We start from the raw sequence: 22,637 nt of genomic DNA on the forward strand, positions 1-22,637 counted from the left end.
CATTACTGACTGGCTACATTTTTAGCTGAAATGTCATTGTTTGAGCATCCCATTGCATATTATCTATACCTTGAGAATTTTTAAACTCACCAGATCATTTCTGCACAATCAAATACAATTATTGAGAAAAAAGACTTAGACATATTTATGAGCAATTAGACCTCACGAAAATATGAACTCCCTGAAATGTATTTAGGCAGTGACAACCTCACCGCTCCTCACGTTATTTACTGTGAAGAAAAGTCTTAGTGTAGCTAGAAAAAAACAAATATCAAAGCCAACTTAAGAAAATAAATATTAAAAAAAGAAGACATTACTTAAAGCTTGGTGGAATTTCTCTTGGCTACAGAGACAGTTCTGCAGAAGCAATACAGGTAAATTTACAATATAAAGATAACCCAGAAGCAAAGAAAATGTCTACAGTGGTTTTTTGAGGGAAAAAAATATTATTTTTATAATATATTATTATTATTATTAAAGAAATAATCATTTTCTTTCTGATGGCAGTTATCCCTTGGGCCAAATTCATCTCAGAATTATTTACTCCATTCTTCCTTTAAAGGCATATTAATGCCAGGTCTCAGTTCTTCCCAGAAACAAGAGAGTCTTGCAAGTAATGAAAATTGGATTTTGTTGGCCAATATTTGCATGGGTAGCAATCCAAGGAGAGTCTAGAGAAAGATGTAGTAAGGTAATAATTAATGTAACTGGTATGTGACACCACACAGATCCCACACACACCATCTCCCTCAAATGGATTAATTTCAGCATTGTCTAAATTATTACTTTGATTTGTTCCCTTATCTGTGCCATGGTTCAGGGCAGAAGGATACTTCACCTACCTCAAAGACCCTCCTGCTGCTAAAATTCAAACATTTAGAGATTTGGATAAGCCTGTTAAAGAACATGTTGAGGCACCAGTGCTTGAAGCACCTCACACTTGTTCAGTACAGTGCAGTCCATTTTTCCTGTGAGTCTGAAGCCCAGCCTGCTTCTATTAACCCTTTTGAAGTAGCAGATTGTTTATATTGGGTTGCTGTGCTAAAGGTGCAGCACTACAAATTCCATCCCCTTACTGAGCCCCTTCTTACTGGCCTTCATTAAGTCAGGATAGTCCCCATCCTGGAGAAGATGGAGGAAGCTTTATCCAGTTTCAAGTCCAGGACTGAAGGAAGACACTGGGATTACTTTTACATTCCACTTCATGCTTTTGCTTCCAATACAACTAGTTTATATGTTTCAGTTCATGCTAGTTTAACACAATAAATGCTCAGAAAGCTGAGCACAATCACATTGCAAGGCTGGATAGTGCCTAAATCTGGACAGATATCTTTCCGCTTGCTTTGTTGCCTCAGACTCATCAATATAATTTCAGTAAATGTGAGCAGCCTATGAGCTAAAAATTACCTAACAATGACCAGAGCAGCCCATGAGGAAGCAGAACTGAAAGGCTAATCAGGGCATGTTGTGGCTCCTACACAGGAGGCAGGGAGTAGAAGGGCTGAAAGGCACAAGGACTAAGGCACTGTGGAAAAGTGGCTGTGTGAGCCCTGGAGATCCCTGGCACACAGTGATGCCTCCGCAGGCTGGCTCTGGGCTAAGCCAGCTGTTGCTCACATGATGTGCAGCTCAAAACCAAGCAGAACTTGCACGCTCCATGTGCTTCAGGAAAAGTGTGTGAAGGTTTTCAGGGGAATGATGATCAGAATGGACACCATAAAGCCCTGAGCTGTTGTGTAAATAATTATCTATGTAGGCATGCCCTGAGTTGAAGAAAAGCCCAGAGCTTTCTTCCCACGAGGGCACTTACGTATGGCTACTGGTGGACATTTTATTTTGGTTTTCCATTTTCTCCCTGTATGGGCTCCTTCTTCATTATCTGGGTCCAGAGCTGACAGGAAACTATAGTTACAATCTTGTCAGCTACTTTAATTATAATACTGCATTACAGTGATGTTACTGTATGATTGTAGCGAGTTAGAACCAGGGCCAGGGAAGAAGTATTAAAAAATAGCACTAAAAAAAAAATAATTTTTATTATTATTCCTGGAAAACCTGCTGCCCTGCTCCTCAAGCTGGGAATATAACTGCTGCCATGTGTCATTGACCTGGTTGTTCTGGGCAGTGCAGTTTGCACCTGCCAGAGCACCACTTCTAAGCAATGTGTTGTTGTCCTCCTTGCACATGATTATGAAAAGGCTGCAGTAAGGCACAGACTGAATTGACTTTCCCCTGCTGCAGTCATTCAGTACCAAGTGAACTCAAACCACTAAAATATAATAAAATTATTTTTTTCCTTTCCTATTCAGTCTCTGACAAATTTTTTCAAAAGGTCTGAAGTCCTACATACTACAATTATGTTAGTCTTACTTTTACAATTACTGTCAGATAGATTACAGTCAGATCATACACCATGTATTAGTTGAAACAAATTTTCTACAGCCTCAGGCCAAATACACAACAATAGAAGTGCTATGAATGCATGATCATCCAGGTAGAAGATTCAAGATCTACAGGATTTTTAGCAAAGAAAAAAAAAATATCTAGAATATATCTCAAATTTCTTCTGATATAAAAAGGTGATAACAGACTAATTTTCTCTTTTATGCAACCTTTTGCAAACCTAAGTAAGAAAATCGAAACAGCTAACGCTGTTTTTTCTTTGAATTTCAGGTATTGTTGCAGTCCTTTTCTGTGGAGTTACACAGGCCCATTACACCTACAACAATCTGTCAACAGATTCCAAAATGAGAACTAAACAGGTATGGAAATAATTGACTTTGTTTCTTCAACTGGTGCAAGGAATAACAGCTACTGGAATATAGCTGGATGGCATTTCATTGATGCAAGGCAAGAGGCTTATGTCTTCGCTAGGGGAAAGACTAGAGAAACAGTTAACTATTCTCTGGATAAGAAAAAAATACAAGAATATAAGAATCTGTCCTTCCCAAGAGACCTGAAATGCCAGTCAGGTGTGCAGACAACAGTTTACACCAGCCTCCATACAAAAATGCTTCCAAGTTAAGGAAATCAAAGAGCTCTGGTAAGACAGAAGTGCTCAGAGAGGCTGGATCCATGTAGATTTTTGGAAAGGACAGTCTAAACTACAGTCTGGCCCACAGACTTCATTAAAAAATGACATAATTAGAAGGATAGTGATTTTTTTTTCCACTGTGTTATTTAGAGCTTTAGAGATGAGAAATTTGGTCATCTGCTTTTTGTTCGAACAAGTGACTAGTGCAATTGTAATTATTTTTTAAAACTTGGAGAAGTTCTCAGATCTATGGCATTGCAATCTTCAAAATACTTTTCAGCACAAGGAGTAATTTTAGACTACCCTGCCACTACCTAGATCCTATAATAAGTCATTTAAATGCAGTTTTCTTCCCCTTTAATGTTGACTCATATGTCCCATGAACACCAGGTTGTAGAAAATCTATCTCCTAGAACAAAATGGAAACACACAGTCCAATACTATAATTTTCATGATGTGATCTGGTACCTTTTTCAGCAGCTCCTCTCTTCTAAGCATTGGAAATTTCACGTAGAAAATTTCATCGTTTCTTACACATCTCAATCTAATCAAAAATCCAATTTTCTATCAAAAACAGCTTGATAGAAAAAAATACTGGCCATAGTCCCAGCTCAACTGTTAGAGTCTTACAGATTTTAAATCAGAAAAAACTTTCTGGTCAGTACTTCCATAATAAAGTGTTAGCTATTGAACAGGGTAAGACTTCTCAATTGCATTTCTTCATACCAGCAGAGTCTGATGCTTTCAAAAAGTATTCCAGCAGAGAAGTAACCTTTCTCTGATGACTGTATTGTAAGGGAAGGACATTTATATCTACTATAGAATTGTTTCTCTTTTGCAGAAATACTGAATTAAATTTGCCATTGCTACCCTTGCATATAACTTCAAATTTGAATACAAGGTTTTTTCAGGGATCCATCTGCATGCTTTGGTGATGCATAACTTCAGACAGAGAAAAAGAAAAATGGTGATATTTTTAATTACATATGAAGCTTTTTCAACTACAGAATTAACTAACATCTTGTTTAAACGCATACTGGTTTTATTCATGTTTACTTTGTTATTCCCTTCTATTCAAGAAGTGCAAATAAAATAGTGAAAATAAACTCGATTTACCCTTGAACACACAGAAAAGGGATTATGTGTTTCTCTATGGAGTTATGAGTTTTATGCACCCTTTTCTATTCTGTTTTTCTCTTCCCCAATAAGCTCTTAATCCTCAGCCTCCTTTATGATGTAGTTCAAAAATTGTTGTTAAATTCCTTTGAATTCTTCTAATTTATTTTCTAATCCAAATATTACCCTTTCACATGCAGCTGTTTCAGTGAGACCTGCACTGCCTCTTTCTTTCTCTTCTCCCAAGAATTCTCATCAAGCAAATTTAATAAGCCATACACTTGGCATTCTCATAATCATATATGACTTCAATGCATTTCAAATTAATATTGTTGCTCAGATAGTTGGCTTTGCTCCCAATCTGAGTCTTTTTTATTACTCATTACTGGCCAAAATCAAGGGCTTTTCAGTTCATTTATAGAACTATTCCAAAGCAGTCTCTATCTTTTGTTACAATATGACAGAAGTTTCAATAAGGAGTGCTGAACTGTAATGCACACTACAAAACAGTGAGTTAAGGCTCAGGCTAAAGCTAACAAAAACCATGGAAATTAGATTTAAAACTCTAAATCTGATTGTTATATTGTGTTAGCTGTTTTTAAATAAATGCATTTTCTTTACTGCTTTGCATAATTTTCTTTAAATTTTTTACTGAATTTTAACATTTCATAGCTCGATGGTAAAATCCAGCATACAGTGATAGAGAAGGTATTTCTGACTATGATGCCGAGTTCTGCATATCTCATAATACCTCATCATTTTTTCTAAAAAAATAGGTAAGGGAGAAAAAAAGACAAGTATGTTTTTCTTCAGTTATTGATATAAAATGAAAACTTACCTACAGTTCTTAAATGAGAGTTTAAGAACCTCAATTAAAAATGCCTGTTAAAAGATGCCATGCAATTATTAGTCCCCATGTATCCTTTATTACCCTGTCAATCCCTGTTTAACATTCCATGAAAGAGAAATACTGGATTTCAAGCATCTGCATCTGGAAGTATAACACTAATCTTGTCAGAAAAAATTGATTATTGGAACACTGTCACAAGAAAAGTAAGATAACAAAGATTTAGTGAAAATGGAGGCTTTAGATAGTTTTCATTCAATTCACTTATCCCAATTCTCATTAAGTGTTTATAAACATTCTCTCTGTGTGTTTTTACTGACTTTTTTAACATGAAAGATGTTTTATGGCAGTATTTTTAAGTCATCCTCATTGACCTGACCATGGTCATAGTGGTTTTAACATTGCAATCGACCATGCCCTCCGTGGCAACAAGGTTAGGTCAAACAGAGTGCTCCTGAGTCTCAGACACTTAAAGTTTAATTTATCCAATATATCTTTCACGAAGGAGAAGATGAAACTGCTGGGATCAGATCGAAAGCTATTTGATTCTGAGCAGCTTTCTCTGGAATTATTTACAGCTGCTGTATCACCTCACGTTATGCTGCAGCCAAACAACAGTTGCTTCTAAATCTTGGGACATTATAGCTCAGATTTTACATTAGGCTTCAGATGTACAGTAGGGCTGGGTTGATTTGCTCTGCTACAAGAAGTCAGTAGCTGGGCAGGGTGTTGTGAGATAAATGGAAATCCCCAGTTTGTTGAAAGTGGGCAGCATAAATCCCCACAGGTCACCTGTAGAAAGGGATGCATGCACAATACTTTGTTCTCTATGGGAAGATAAGATACACCTCACTATCTTTTTCTCTCTGCCCTCTCTCACTTTCACTCAAATGCCAAGCTAAGATAGTCCATTTTCCTGGTGGGGGAGTACTGACTAATGGTTATAAATGTTACCCATCATACTTAGGAGTTGTATCATTTTCTAGTTATATTCCTTTAACTCTGGGGAACAACCACAGTGATGAGAATGGTACAGGGCAATACCTTTCTTTGGTTAAGTTTGCAAGGATATGGAGAATTCTGTTCACAGACAGCATAGAGTGTCAGCAACAAATTCTGGAAAGGGAATTCTGAAAGGCATCTCCTATGGGAGTAGAGCCAGAGAATTACAAGAAGACACCAGAAAGCATGTCCAGCCAACAAGGGAGTGTGTCACACACTGCCCTGCCTGTCTCCATTCATTCCACCAGTCTAACCCTTGTTCACATAGTCACCTATTAAATAGTTTGTCTAACAAGCTAGTGAAGGTTGCTATCTCAAATTAAATGTCCTAGCCTTTCTAACCACCTTAGAGTTAAACAGGGACCTGTTTTGCTGACACTGAGAGCAACCCCATTATGGAACACCTGTCTTAGAGATAAAAGCTTGTGGCCTGATTGTTCAGCTGCACTGGGTGTGCAGTGTGCACAAGATGCCACATTAAGATTTCAGTGGCCTTTCACCTCCAAGGTTTTACATGGGTGGGACAATGAGGTAAAGGAAAAACAAGAGAGCTCAGTGCTGCTTAACCTCTGAGTAACTTTACCAAAGCATGTACTCTAAGATGCTTGAGCAAATTAGTTTAGACTGGAGGACTGAAAGTTCAGACTGGTCTTGGGGCTTTGCTCATTGATAGACATAGTACTGATTGGTTCAAATTTTACTCTCCACACTATAAATGATGTCTCCACAGAGACATGATTATCTCTGATTATTAAAAGTCATCATTTTGCAGAGGAGCAGCTAATATTTCCTGGAAATCCCTTGAAAATACCTGGAATTTTAAAAGCTTTCCTATTGTTGATGACATAGCTGTATGTTTTCCAACAAGGACACAGGCTAGGGATCAATCCAACTGATTGTTGGATCATAAATTAAGCTGCATTCCAAAGAAACTTTGGTGTAAAAGGACTGTGTTTATAAGTATATTAATTCTAATTGATCATATTCATCAAAATAGGTTGACAAAACAGTCATAAAATATCAATTTTTTAATTTCTCAAAAACTGTAAATCAAATCATTATAGTCTCTTGACCCTAGTATGTTATCATATAGTTTCAATATAGAATCACTATCACTAAGGTTGGAAAAGATCTCCAAGATCATGAAATCCAACTATTGACTGAATACCACTATGGCCACTGAACTATACTGCAAAGTGTCACATCTATTCATTCTTTGAGAACTTCTGGAGATGGTGACTCCACCACTTCCCTGGGGAGCTTATTCCAATGCTTAGGTTGATGCTGTTCCATCCATGATTATAGACTCAATTCAGAAGCAAATTGAAACAGTAAAGTAAAAGTAAAGTATGGCAATGGAGGTGTAAAATCAACTGAAAGGGGAAAAAGTAATCAATTAATCAAAAGAGTATTATCTGAACTCCAGCAGAAAATTTTTACTAAAAAGAGCCTTGTAGGACTAAAGGCAAAGAGGTGGCTGAAGTCAGGTTTTGGCTCACAATATCCAAACGACACACTATCACTGTGATTGGTCATTCTGCTGCTTTTCTGCTGGCCTATGTGTCTTGTAAACAAGTTACAAGCAGACCTACAGCCACCACTGAAACAACAGATCTCCTTTCTCCAGACATAAGATACAGCAACTGACTTTTAGGATTCTTCCATGAGCTGTCTTTTCACAAGAAAATTAATAAGGCACTGCAGATTCTGCTCCAGTTACAGAGTGATTTCTCCTGAATCTGTTGTTAAAAACACGTGCCAGGAGCTGCAGCTGCTGTTGTTATCTTTCTGTGAGAGAAGGAAGCAGCTGAGCAGAACTGGCCATGTGTTACTAACGCCCAGATTGCATCGATCTGTTTTACAAAGGGTCTCACCCAGGATATCTTGCACCTGAGAGAAGTAGCCCTCTAAATTCACTCTAAATTCACAGGGAGAAGCAGCAGCACAGAACGAAATAGGTTGAGTACCCTTATCTTAAATCCTCCACAGTCCACAGGACATGTGTGTGCCCTGTGGCTTTGGTTCTGCTATTTGTGTGAGCATCTAAGAGACTAAACATTGGAGCTGGGCTTACTTCTATAGCACACAGCCTATACTAATATATCTCTGGCTAATGCCTAGTATTTTCTGTTATCAGACATTGGATTGTTCATAGATAATGTGTTTACACTTCTGGGAAGAAAAGTACACACACAAATGTCACGTTATAATGGCTCTTACAATTCAATCTCTTGACTTATAAAAACTTTGAGAGTATTTCAAGACCAAGAAAAACCCTACTTACAGCAAAATATCCTCGATAATTAGCCAGGTAGCAACTACCACAAAATGTAATTCCCATCCTTTTGAAATGAGCAGCCTAACTGACAGCTGTTGTGATTTGTTCAGAAACTCTACTTAGGGAAAAATGACCTTTAAGGCACTGCAAGAGGTCAGGTGTTTCCAAATACACGATTAGCAGAGAGAAAGACTAAGAAAGTTATCTTTCAAACAAGGTTACCACCAGTACTAGATTCTAATCAGTCTTTGCATATGTGCTGTGCAGGAGGAATCTGTTTTCCCAGCACAGTCTCAGTGCCTACAGGAAAATTTCATTGTAGAATATTTTTTTTATTGTCTTCCAAGGTGTACAGCACGACTGGCTGTTGGATATGAGATAACATATTTGATGGCTAGTACTCTGAGGGTAAACTGAAAATTCTTCTTAACTAATTCATGGCACTGAGGTCTGGGAAAAAAAGACTCAGGTCTTCAAAAAGTATACAAGAGGTCTTTGCCTAAAGGATCCAGTAAATTCCAAATTCCCGGTTAGCATCAAACAGGTTGCATGCATGAAGTACTTTTTTCCATTTAAGTGGAGACTGAGCATAAAATTTAGCTCTGATGGGCACTGTCTCCATCTGTTTCATGGTTCCCTTTCTGCAGCTGAACAAAAAAATCCTGAATTTCCAATGCCCTTGAACTCCTGCAAGGGCATTCAAAAGTCAGAAAAACTGGGGCTTCAGACAACGCTGCTCAGAAAAGAGCACAGGTGACCAACTTACAGAGGTCAACAGAAAGGTCTGGAGAAAAAGCTCATTCTGATAACAAAAATATGAAAATAAAATAGCATTTGGAAAGATTTATTTGTATTGAAATAGCATTAGTAGAGTTTTGCCCCTGTTTTAACTAGTTTTGCTTAAAGTAAATACTTTGGAAATTAGTAACATTAGGGGAAAACTTTGCTCTAGTTTTCTTATAGTGCGCACAGATTTTTTTTTTTTTTTTGGATGAGGCCTGTAGCAAAACCTTCATTTTGCAGCTGTTCAAAACAATCAGGGAGAACAGAGAAATGCCCCTGTTGTTTTTCTTTCTGAGAGAAGAAAATGATACAAACATAAAAAGCTTGTAAGCACAGTTAAAAAAGAAAAATGGTTTATGCTGCATTTAGCATATGGCTATTAGGAGTAGACACCTGAAACTGTACAGAGATTCCTGCTAAGTTTGAGATAGCTAACTTATACTAGAAACAACACAAGTCACAGCCTTCTACCCTTCTAAAAGTCCAAAAACTGGCATCTCTAGACATTAGGTCTCATTACAGCTCCAGCCTAAGTACCCTGGAGAGAACAGCCTCTCATTCTTGTCCTGTGCTTTCTCTTAAAACCTCCACTTTACCCTCCTGAGGCACTGCTGAGCTGCAGTGGTGTCCTGGACATGCTGGCTGAGCCCTGTGTTCCCGAGCTGCAGTGCCATAGCTTGGGAGCTCAGTGCACCTCTGCAGAGCCACCGGGGTGTTACAAACACGCTGCTCTCCTTCATAAATTGCCTTCTTTTCTCTAAGTGAAAATGCACCACACACGTGGTGCTTGCAATAATTATTACCTTTCAAATGGATTGCAACTGACAGGACGTGTACAATGAATTCCAGATCTCCTCACAGCTATTTTCTGTGGTTAGCAGAAAAGGCTGAGGTCTGGAAACACGCCAGGTGCATTGTTTGACCAGATGTATCATAAGATCTTATGGAACCCTGCAGAATAGTATAATGCTATAAAGAAAGCTAAAGCTGCTTACTGTATGAGTTTAACAAGAATCATAACAACACAAGAAAATCTTGATTTCTGCAAAAGAAAATCATGTCTTTCAATCTGAATTTCTTAACAAAATCCCTCATTATCTGACTGATGTTCCTGATTACTTAACCATGCTAAAAGAATGTTAATCTGCAGTCTCTTTACATATGACTCCCCTTAAATTTATGTGGAAATGCTGTAATTGTTTCCTCTCTTTCAGCTGTGAGCTACATGATGGATGGTAAACAGCTTGGAAACATTGCTACGAGTGAAGCGATAACAGTAGACTTTATGGTGTATCAGTAATTACCTGCATAATTTATGGTTTATATCATAAATTAGCTGCTGTCCTATCCATAATACTGAAAATACCGGGTGTGCACATACAGAAATCTTGTTAGAATATTCAGTCTTATACTTCATTCTGCAGTTTTCATTTTTCCTGTTTTTGCACACCTGCATTAGTGACTCCTTAACTGCAAATGTGCACGTGTGCTCTGGCCTCATTAGTTCCCATCAAGCAAAGTGTCCCCATATTTTATAAGGAAAATCATATTCTAGTATCTTACACACACAGCCCTCTGAATAAAAAAGGTACTTTGGACCTATGAAGAAGAGAAAGTCTCTTGAAAAACAAACCAAAAACCATTTTCTTTCATTTTGCTTAAGCACAGTAACCGGAAAATACAACATGCTCAAATGTAATTCATACCCTGAAGTAACCCAGAACTTCAGTGAAGCAGTATTTCTACAGAGAAGCTCATCTTGTTGAAAAATGATGTCATTTTTGATGCTGGTAGGCTAAGGAACATAATGCCATATGCAAACTAGTTTCCAAATGGCTTCATTAAAGTTTTTACAATCTGTTTAAACATTAAACATTTTCTTTAAATATTAATAAAGATCTTAGATTGTTAAGGTTATAGTTTACTCTTTACAGCACAGTAGCAGATGCCAGCAGTTAGCTAACATATACCAATTGGAATTATAACCTATAGGCCAAAATCTCATTGGCATATGGAGAAATGTGTAATGAACTTCCAAACTGAGACACATGCTGTAGTTTCTTTGAAAGGTGCCCTGAATCACAAATCAGACTCTCATATATCTTCATCTGTGCGGTGGAGTCAAACTGCATGGGGCTATGTAAGCTACTGCAGAGCCCAAAACTGCTTTATGTAACTATGCAGATCATGTTACTGTGTCTTTCTTGATCTTCTCACAAGATGTTTGAAGAGTGATCTCTGAAACTTTTCTCCCTACTGTGGGTAGTTAGCACTCATCCCTAGTTTTTAAGTCTGCATCTATGCAAATATCCAGCCTTGTACCCCACTTCTGTAAAGCACATCTGGTTTTGTGAAGATGTGTGTAGCCTGTCAAATCAAGGCCCTTCCTAATTACTGCCTCCCTCCTCATCACTGCAACTGTGGAGTGTACAGAGGAAGAACAAACAAAACTCAGTCTAGTGCTGGGGTATGAACATATTCTCACATCAGCAACATGCAGTGCTGAAACAGAGCGGGGTACAGGTCAGTGTCCCGTACTGAGGGTGTGTATGGGTACCTTTAGTTTGAAGTATATCTTACACAATCTCATGTTTCGTAAAAGTTGACAATTAAGATTCCCTTAAACATGTAGTCAGTCCCTACTCTCACCTGAGAATCTGTGACAAGGATAAAAAATAAAGGTAGGATTCTTCGTTTAAGTCTTTCTTAATTTTTCATATGGGTAAAGTCATTTAGTAGAGTTTTAGATAATGAACCAAAGCCCATTGACATTAATGAGATTTGGCTTATGCTATAAATGAACAGGTTCTAAATATAATAATAACAGAAGTCAACACAGTCTCTTACTTAAAATACAGTTATGTAATGGCAATGATTTTCTCTAACTAGGAAACACTGACACTTCACATTATTGTGTGATTTTACTACAGGATTTATCAATAAATTTTCCAATTAGGGAATGAATCTCCAGAAAATATTATCTGTTTTGTATTTCTATGCATAGTACATTATACTGCTAAATTGGAGTGCAGTAAAATTATTCAGCACATAGGTTTACATAGTTTTTAATGTTGAGGGTATCAGTAATAGACTCCTTAATTATAGCCCTGTGTTGCCTTACACTTGCATGAGTACGTGTCACCCTGCTCATAATTGCTTTCCTGCGAGGACACTGTGTTTGGAAACGCAATTAAGAGAGCTATTTCTGGCGTGGTTGGAGAGGCTGCACTGGGATCTTTGCAGAGCATCAAGAGTTTTTTGTTGCGAATGTGGACTGGCCTCACCCAAAGAAGCCAGCCTGGTTTGGGAGCTTTGCTACTTTTTTACTTTATATTTTTTTAAGCGGTGATACTTTTGCCCTGCCCAGAGAGCCTTGGGGCAATGGGAGGCCTTAAGGAATCAGAGCTCAAACTGCTATTGACAGAGATCCATTCTTGCAGTCTGAAATATGTTTTATGTGTTTCTTCTTTTTGCATGACTGCTGATTCCTCACAGTTCTCTTTCGAGGGTTATCATCTGAAAAATTCCCTATCAGCTAAAAAAACTGCACAAAAGTTTTGGTCAACACTTTTTAGAAGTATGTAGCTAACACTAAAATTCTCACACAATAAGCTACAAGAAGAAAATACATGTAAATAAGGCATTATAATAGTCTAAAGCCCTTGCCAGCATCCTGTCTTTTTACTGACTGCACAGCTGTGTTTCCATTACACGATTAATGGATTTGCTACCTTCAAAAGAGACATTTGTACCAAATGGTGGCACAGTGCAAGAAATACTAAACAGCTGACTATAGCTCATCTCTTTCTCATGGTACCGTCTGTGCACATAATTAAGGGCTAAAAAGCTCTTTTGTCAAAATTTTTCAGACTGAATGTCTAAATCATGACTGGGATTCAAATAAGTGCTCTGTCTTTGCACATATTTTGGTACCTATCCACTTCCATTAACCTACAATAATGAAATAGCATGCAAGTTTGAACATCTATTTAAGGCTTTTGACTTTTAATTCTGCTCCAGTCACACCAATCAAGGCGGTTCACGCACCTTCTGCTTTCCTGCAGATTCTTACAGAAGGTATTTTTAAGTTGCATTAGTATTATTTTCACTACAGAGACCTAATTTTATTTAAAATAGTCTCCTGATCTCCCAGATTCAAGTACAGTTGAAGGCGTATCTTAGTTTAGGATTTCCAGATTCTATTTGTTTCACTGTGTGCCTGGTTTGTGAGGTTTTTTGTGATATCAGTCATGGGTTTAGTAAAACATCACCAAGGAGACCACAAGTAATTTAGTAGACCTGAAAACCCTGGAAATCTTTGCAATACTTTCTCCAACAGCTCAACAGCTTCTATTCTGTTGGTTTCAAGTGGAGTCACATTATGTCTCATTTATCTCATCTCCATAGAGCCTGCACTCTAGATTACAGCTTTAAGAAGTGTCAGATGAGAAAAGTCATGTACTTAAGACAAAAACGTGACACACAAAAACAGATGTGCTTTTCACACTTCTCAGTCTTTTTGTCCAAATGGATCATCAGTTTTTGAATAGCAGCCTACATCAGGAGGCAGAGAAGCTGTTTAAAGATGACTGTAGAAATGAAACAAAGAATTCCCCAAATCCCCACCCTAAACATATAAGAACAGACCAGTGGACATACTAATTCAGTATCCTGCTTCAGATACTGAACTGCAGAGTAATTGCAAACAGTACTGCCCAAGGGTAATACCACCACGGGGTAGCATTCTCCAAAGTTGACTCATCGGTAATAGGTCTTCAAGAATAAAAAAGAGAGCTTAATATCATCAGAATCTCAAACTATTCAACACTGTTTAGAGCAAGAGCAATTCTCGGAGTGAGGATGCTCTGCATATGTTAGGAAGAGGTAAGGTCTTGGTTTCATTCCCCTCCAGCCTCTATAAACAGACCTATAACAAAGCAGTATTTATATGGAAAACTTTGAACAAATAACTGTAGCACAGAAAGTAGAGACGTTATTTAATAAACGCTCTTTTATCGTAGATTAGGCACTGAATAAAAACAAAACAACATGTCATCAGAAAAAAATGCATGCAAATACTGCTACTGCTTTCTGGGTTAAGGGAAAACAGATTTATTCTTATTTTGCAGTTCTGCAGCTTTTTTTTTTCCACAGAATTAGTTTTACAGACTGTAAAGGGAAACATCAATATTGGTAGCTAGAAGCTGCACTATATTATCTATAAAAGAGATGCAAAGAGGGCAAGTATTTATCCTGTAATAGTCAGATTTGGAGTGAAATGAAGACCTTACAGATACAAAGAAAAGGCACCACAGACTTCATAAGAATCTCTTTTTATTAATTCCTGATAGGTTAAAAGCCCTCATATTTGTTTCTAGTTCCTAGTACATCAAAGACTAACTTTCCAACACCCAAAACTTGGCAAGGAAACAAACTGTTTTTATGAACACAGTTCAAGAATTAGTATTGGAGCATATTTTTAGGTACAACTTAAGGCCTGATGTATAACAGCAAGTCGGTTGTGCTGCAGGAAAGGAAGGGATCCAAAAAGTTTCCCTTTCTTACAAATTGAGCCATGTTTGAAAAAAACCTACTTTGCAGAAATTCCCTTTCCTAGGCAACTTAGCAAGACTAACATTCTAGAGCTAGATCCAATCTACCAAAGGCAACATTGAATTTAAATGCTAAATTCTAATTTAGCTGCCTAACTTTCAACATTTGCAATTTAAACTTCTTTTGTCAAGCAAAGCCATTCAAGACCAATGATATTTTTAATAATAGGATTTGCCTTTATATCTGAGGCCAAGATCTTTTTCTTTGCTATTGCTAGTCAGAAGTGTATTCTGTGCCAGCAGTTTTATCCAGCTTCTCCCAAGCTGAACTTTTGTGATGGTGCGTAGATTATGCCAGAAAGAGTAACCATACCACGGAAATGCAAAATATTGCTGCTCTTTCCTTTCCCTTGGTGCTACTGTTTCTTTATTTCTTTTTCCTTTTCCTTTCTCAGTTCTCCCTCAGGCCTTCTCAGTCCTTTAAACCTCCCAGCTCTATAGGGAAATGGAAAGGTATTGTGAGCCTTCAATAAATCTGTTGGGGTGAAATTCATTTAATTCAGTAGCAAAGCCTACTGATAAAAAAGGCCAGAATTTTTCCCCAGGACATTAAAGATCTTGTACAAATCTCTCTCTGCTACTGTGTGTGCAAGTCTAGAGTCAGATATGCTTGGATATCAAAATTAACACCATAAACAAGTTTATATTCTAGCACGAATTTGAGTCACTTTTGCTGATTCCTTCAACTAAGCATCTTATTCAGAAATGAGCATTTTATCACTATGATGTGAAGATTCATTATAGCTGTATAAGACTTCAAGCAAAAGGTTCAAATTCAAACCTTCTTTTTCTGATTTTGAAACCTCTAATCAAAATAAAATTAAATAAAGCAATTAGGCTATAAAAAAGTCTTCTACAATCTCAGAAGAAATATGGTAGTTCAAATTCTAACTGCATTTTAATTCAAAACAGTTAGGGAAAAGTAATTTTCATCAATTATTGATTTATCAATATCCTTGATTTCATGGAACATTTTTAATAGCTGTGTTCTAATTAAATAGCATTATTCAAATATAATAAATTTTATAACCATCACTTAACATTGACTGCTTGGGTTTTTAATAGCTCTCTGTCACCTTCAGATGTCTCTTAAAAAGTATAATCAATTTTACATGCTCGCTTCCTGGCTGCTGTTGGACTAGGGAAACTCTCCGTGTTTTGATGTAGGAATATATCAGTGCAGGATGTACCCCTGAGACAGGTGGCATTTCTTTGTGTTGTGACCAAAATCAGTACAACCAGAGAAGGCTTGCAGGTACCTGCAAGTGGGGGATGACATTCCTTCAGCAGGTATTAAATCAAGTGAACAAATGCAATATTGCCATCAGTGAGTAAAATTCCCTACATTTTGCTGGGAGGAAGCTGTGGATGTGATTCAGCTTTCATCCAATACCTCCATACTAACGTTATTCCCTTCAGAGAAAAGAATGCTGTTTGCAGTCCTGCTTTTACCCAGTCCCGGCGTATTAACTTTATTCCCTTGAGATGAAAAACGCTCTTTAAAATATTAGGATTTGAAAAATCTTATTTTCCACCTCCCCAGCCACAAGAGGCTGTGGCATAGATTGTGATCATTTTCTCCTTTTGATGATCCTTTAAAGAATTCTATTTTTATTGCAGCTGAGATTGGTACTTAGTGTGTTCCATCTTCCAGGTGCACTAATTACTTACCTAGATAATCTTTCTAACACTCAGTGAAAATATAAGTAGTTCTATAAAATGAATAGAGTTGCAAAAGCCATTCTGGCGTATCTTGTTGCTCTAATTGGCTTGAATTTAACTGTGGGGGTTGAGGGAAGGAAGGAGAAGAAAAACATGGTGTTTTCCTTGTCTTGCTTGAAAGATAAAGCTAAAAAACTTCTATATCATATAAAATTTTTCACTTGAGTTAAAATAATGCATCAGTATAAGATAAACTCAGTGGTTATACCAAGGCTTAAGGTGCAAACAGCCTGGATTTATTCCTTCCTCTGCCAGTGAGAACTGAACTGCAAGTGGCACTTTCCAGAAGAAGGTTCCAACTTAAAACTGATTTTTTGCACATCCCTCTTAGCACTTACAATGGCTGAGAGTAATAGAAAAACTCAGCATATTTAGTGAATGATGTGTTTTTAAATACATAAGTATTATATAAATTTTACCATAAATCTTTTGCAATAAGCACTATTTACAGAGAAAATTACTAAAGCAAAGCAAATACCAGTTTCGGTAACTCACTGAGCTAAACACCTAAACCAAGTGCCTGGATTGGTTCTGAAATGGTGGGTTTGTAATTAATACTTTACTCTGCAATGTGTTGACATTGGTGATTTATTACAGCTCTTACTTTAAAAGTATAAGCAGATTTATAGACTTTGAGGTGAGGTAGAAATGTCACATTAAAAACGAGGGGGGTTAGTTGAAAAATTTTCTTACTACTATGTGTGTATTAAAATGGTTTCTAATATAATTTTCTGTTAGCCTTGGGAAACTAATGGTGGGATATGAGCACTTTAATGCTGATTTCATTTAAAGTAGAAAGAGGTTAGTTGTCTGTGTGGGTGGCAAGGTTAGGGAATTTATGGTTACAGACAAAACACTTCTAAAGACTCAGTTTCTAGGACTTTAATCCTAAATTTTTCTTCCTATTAAAGTAATCCCACTTGCAAGGATGTATATTAAAAATAAAGAACATTTTTTAATAGCATCTAAGCAGACCATGCATCATAGCACAGACCTGGCCCATGGCCATTCAAATAAAAAAGGACTACTGTGTATGGTACAACTCCCTGGATGACCCAGGAAATTTTAAATTCCAGTTGAAGGCCTATTCCTCCTGTTTTTCTGCTTCTCATCAAAAGGTCTTGACACCTCACCTTTAAAATAGTGATAGAAACATTTGAGTGAAAGGCATGACAATTTGGGGAAATGCTTCTATGGAAGCTGTTTCTTAACATGGTTTTCAGAAGATCTCTTAAGTATAAATTGTTTTGCACTGAAGGGATTTGTGCTGCACGGCACTGACAGTTAAGTGGTAAATGGAATATCTCAGTGGGCTCTGTATTACTGTTGAACAAAACACAGAAGTTGAACACTAAATAAAACTGTGCTTAAATACAGGAATAAAAGTGAAGTCAAGAGGACAGTGGGTTTTATGTCATATCTGCAAGCGTCCTTGTTCCAGCAAAAGGCATTCAGATATCACTTCTTTGATGACAATAACTACTTCTGAAGCAGTTGGCTTTTTTGTTTCTTTTGGGGTTTTTTCTCATGGTGGGAAATTTGAATAAGTTGCACTCTGTGAATAAAGTGTCATATGAGTGAGTGATATACTTTTTGAAAGAGAGAGTAAAAGGAGATGAATCTTTCATAAGAGATCATATCATGGCTGTGACTGGAATAGGAAGGAGCTGGGCCTGCTCTAAATGAGCTATTGAAATAGCACCTGGATTTTTGCTACACAAAGGAAGGAAAGTAGTCTGGATTTAATCTTATAGCAGGCAGGCAGTGGTCTGATAGTGGAAGATCAAAATACAGAGAAACTAGAGATAAGAGAGGAAACAAAATAAACCAGCACATTTCAGCAAACACACAAACACACACAAATGTTTGAATTAGCAAGAAACAGGATGCATATAGTCAGTAGAAGGAGGTAAAGTTATTGGGAAATGTAAAAAATGCACTGAAGTGGATTCACAAGAAATCCATAAAGATTTCATCTTGATCAGACTGCTGGAGACAAGTGGTGAGGAGTTCAAAATCAGCTATGTCATGAAAGCACTTCAGGCAAGAGTAAAAGCTTGATTTTACTGGTAAAGATTATTGAGAAAGAGTATAGAGTGAAAGCAATGATACAGCAAAAATCTGTTTTCCTCAAAAAAAAGTATGGTAACAGAAAATCAGAAGATACGAGAAATAAAATTTAGTTTCAGAAACGGTATTTCTAAAATGCATCAATAGTAGATCTACTTTGCCTTTCTTTTAGTCTTGAATGAGATTTTGTAAATTAAGAATGAAATATCATTCAGCTTTAAAACCTCTGGGGCACCTTTATCTTATCCCAACAACCAAAATATGCAGTTGTGGCTCTTCATAGCCATAGTATCCTTCCCTAAAAGGATTTTCATGTATACACAATTAGCTATTTTATATATATGTAGATCCTATCATGACACCACTGATACATTTTTCTAATGATTTAAATAATGTATCAGATGACATTCCCACAAAGACATTGGCTCATGGTTGCTCCCAAATGGAAATGCAAGGATTTACCATCATTTCTATGGGTCACAAGATCCCATACTTTGAGGTTTTTTGACAACTGGTTTCTCTCATTTAAATGTAATGAAAATAATTTAAAACTGCTAACCTGCAAATATTTTATGTGTTTGTTTTCATGTCGTTCAGTATTGCAGCACAAAATGGGGCCTATGGAATATGTGCTTGGGATAATTGATGGTGCTGCCATGGGGTCCAAAATATCTTTCCACATGCTAATAGGGTTTATGCCATTTTGCCTCACAAATTTGTTTTAATGATTGTGACAGCTCTCATTTTTCCTTTGTTAAATCTTAGTGACTGTTATTGGATATTTATTTTTAGAAGCACAAACATATTACAAAAAACACATAAGCTCACTGAGGACAAATAAAAAAATCTCCATAGTAACATTCCAAATAGTGATGTATGACTGTTGTAGACAGACTGACAAACTTCAGTCCTAACTCTGCAACAGGATTTGTTAGCATAGAATCCTGAGCTCAAAAGTGACTTCAGAAGAGAAAAGCCCTCCACTTCTCTGTGGTTATTTGGCAGCATTTTTTTCCAAATGTGGATAAATTTATTTTATTAGTTTTTATATAATCAGCTGCAAATGTAATCAAGACAAATAAATATTTTGGTTTTGCTTGTTTGTTCACAGAAGAAATTCTACCCTAATCATGTATTTTAATCTTTTTTTATAACACCTTTAAATGATATCTTAAAGAGCTTGGTTTCAAATGAGTATTGATATTGATGTCCATACAGAGCAATAAAAGTTTCCACCTGTAGGATAATATTCATGGTAGTAAGAAAGACTGTGCTATATTTCAAAGGCACAGGTTCTTGGAAGTCCATTTAGGAAATCTCTTTTTCTCTCTTGGCATTAGTGCACCCACACCCAGCCACTTTTGTAACCAGGAGCCATTTCCCAGGCTCACCTCTGTAAACACAAGTGAAGCTAAATTCCCTCAGCTTCCTTGCATTTGCACTGGAGCTTGTATAACTTACTTGCTGTTTACATATTCTACCATTTTCTATGTCAAGCTTTCATACACGAATCAGAGAAAAACATGCAAGCAACTATGATGTTTAAAGCTAAAGGACACTCGGTATACTGTATAGCAAATTAGGTGGTTTTAAAATCCACCCTTGCAATAGCAGCAATTTCTGTTCCTTTCATCTAAACAGTTCTGTATTCCAAGGGAATCTGGAATAATCAGTAGTTTGTTACAGACATGAGTCATAATTATGTTCTTTCTCTCTCTCGTTTAAGTTGTTCGAGTTCATGAATTTTTTGGCTGAGAACGTCATCTTCTGTTACATGGGACTTGCACTATTTACATTTCAAAATCACATCTTCAATCCTCTTTTTATATTTGGTGCATTTGTATCCTTTTCTTTAAAGAAGTATGTATCTAAGTGCATGTGTATATATATATAAAAAAATGTACGTTTCATGAGGAAAAAAAAAAAGCCAGTAGGCAAACCAGTCAGTTCCTTGAATAACTAAAAATCAATTTTTGTCAAGTCCAAGAGCAATGATCTGTATTACCTGTATCTTAATAACTGCCCCAGGGCACATAAGCACATGTTCTTTGGACAGTTGCTGTTTTGCTCACCTGCTACCAAGTAAATGGGTTTAAACCATCTGGGGAACTTTTGCCACTGGTTTACAAGTGGGGTGGGAAATTGGGATGAGTATTGGGGCACATCTCTGGGGACAGGTGCTGGCACACAAAATCTTTTTGCCTGTCCAGAGCCAGTGCAGATCCACAAACTGTAGAGCTGCCTCCAGATAGATGTGTGCCATAAGCAGGACTTCCCCAAAACTACTTAAATGATATGAAGTCCTTAAAAACAAGCAGTTCTGCTTTCCTTCTTTATATTTGATATCTCTAGAGTACATAGATTTATTTATACCATCATGTGCCTGACTGGTAAGAAAAAGAGTCTGTGTCTTTAATTCTGCCATGGTTTCTCAACAAATCTGTGGTTTACTTGCACAGCACTATAGATTTTTTTTCACACTGACAATTTATACAATGATTTGTTTGGCTCAGAGCAGCAGCCCTTTGCTTATCACTTTAAGATGAACTGTAATAGCTTTGAAAGTTGGGATCACAGTGTTTACTTACAGTAATTTCTATATGTAATTTCTAAATGAATAACAACAACCCATCAGAGGTCCCTTGGCTACAGGTTGGTTGGATGGCAGAGAGGACCCCCCCCAGCAAGGCAGTACAGTCCCGTGTCCTGCACTCCTGGCATGGGAAGGCAGCCCCATGTTTCTAACTAAGGTAACTTTTGTGAAAGTTTCATGGAGAAGTAATAAAGAACATTCAAAGAATCTACACAGAAAAGGGGAAGAAAAAGCAAAACGTGCAAGGACAATACGAATCGTCAGGAAATAAGAAAGTGATAATCAGGTCCAAAAGCACATTTATTCTTTGCAAATTGCTGCTCAAGGAGATAATGCTATCTCTGCAATTGATGATGGGCATTTTACTGAAGGGATGAAGTCACATGTGACACAAATGTGATGAGTAGAAGTAGAGTGATTGAAGTGGGATATATAATGATGAATATAAAACCAGGATGTCTGGGGAAGGCTAATCTTTGCCACCGCACAGTTTTATTGGAAGCAGAAGGATGTGACATGTAAAATATGATGGAAGATAATAACATATTCATTTTAATTACACTTTAAAATAGCTTTAGAGAAATATTTGGTTAACTCTGATTTTGTCAGTAGTTCCTCCACTATTTTCCTCAACATCTTACATTTCAGGTGGCAGTTTTTGTAGCAAGAGCTTGCAACATATACCCACTTTCTTTCCTTTTGAATTTGGGTCGAAAACAAAAGATTCCCAGGAACTTTCAGCACATGATGATGTTTTCAGGTAAGAGCTATTTTGGTATTTTTGGTATTTTTCCTCTCCACATTAATGACTGACAAAGATAGTCATCTATCACTAGAAAAACCCATATCTATCACAAAGAATTTATTATCCTCAAAGTCAAGGTCATCTCTTCAAAGCTACTAAAGCAAATGGATGCATTCTCATCAACTTCCCTATGCTCTAGACATATTTTAATTAACTTTTTGGAAACTCACCACCCAGGAAGCCATTGTCTTTCCAACCATTGTCCCCCATTTGTCTACACTTCCATGGCAATTTGGGAATACCATGTTTGTATGCTGAGTCATTTTAAAGGCACCTGTAGTATATCTGACAGTATGCTTACATACCAGCAAATAAATACCCAGCTTGGACATTGTTAGTACTGATACATCAGACATGGTCTTTGGCATTCCTTTAACTACAGGAACAGTTTTACTTTGAAACATGAGACTAGAAGACTTTAATTCCACAGACCTTTTCATATGTGTTCCAGCTTGATATTTATTGATTTTTGTTAGCATTGTAGAATAATAGAAAAAGAATTTAAAAATCCAGAAGAGGGAGCCGTGTTCTACTATGATTTGTACTCAGCCCTGGAACTGCCAAAATCTGAACTGGATTCTCTATTTTTTGATTTGTACAAGCTAGAAATAACTCCACGTGACTTTCTGACGCTAGTTAGGAAAAACTAACTTATAAGCTAAGAACATTTGTTCAGTAAAAGACAGAAATGCAGACCCCCCCCAATGCCATTTATGATACAATTTTCTAAAATTAGAAACTTAGCACTTTTTTCCCCTTCATTTTCCTGCTTTTT

General features: G+C 37.0%; 1 protein-coding gene across 1 annotated transcript in view; it reads left to right on the forward strand.

Annotated features, from left to right (window-relative positions):
* The first annotated feature begins 2,676 nt into the window (after positions 1 to 2,676).
* LOC108640121 (sodium/hydrogen exchanger 9-like) overlaps positions 2,677 to 22,637 on the forward strand; it is a 57,285-nt gene continuing 37,324 nt past the window's right edge. Inside the window, exons 1-3 of the mRNA XM_018075029.1 lie at positions 2,677 to 2,762; positions 20,191 to 20,304; positions 21,706 to 21,817. Of these exons, the coding sequence (XP_017930518.1) occupies positions 2,748 to 2,762; positions 20,191 to 20,304; positions 21,706 to 21,817 (241 nt within the window). The 5' untranslated portion in view covers positions 2,677 to 2,747. The remainder of the gene's footprint in view (positions 2,763 to 20,190; positions 20,305 to 21,705; positions 21,818 to 22,637) is intronic.

This window comes from Manacus vitellinus, unplaced genomic scaffold, assembly GCF_001715985.3.
Source record: "Manacus vitellinus isolate BGI_N305 unplaced genomic scaffold, ASM171598v3 scaffold_29_pilon, whole genome shotgun sequence".
In the NCBI taxonomy this organism is placed as follows: domain Eukaryota; kingdom Metazoa; phylum Chordata; class Aves; order Passeriformes; family Pipridae; genus Manacus; species Manacus vitellinus.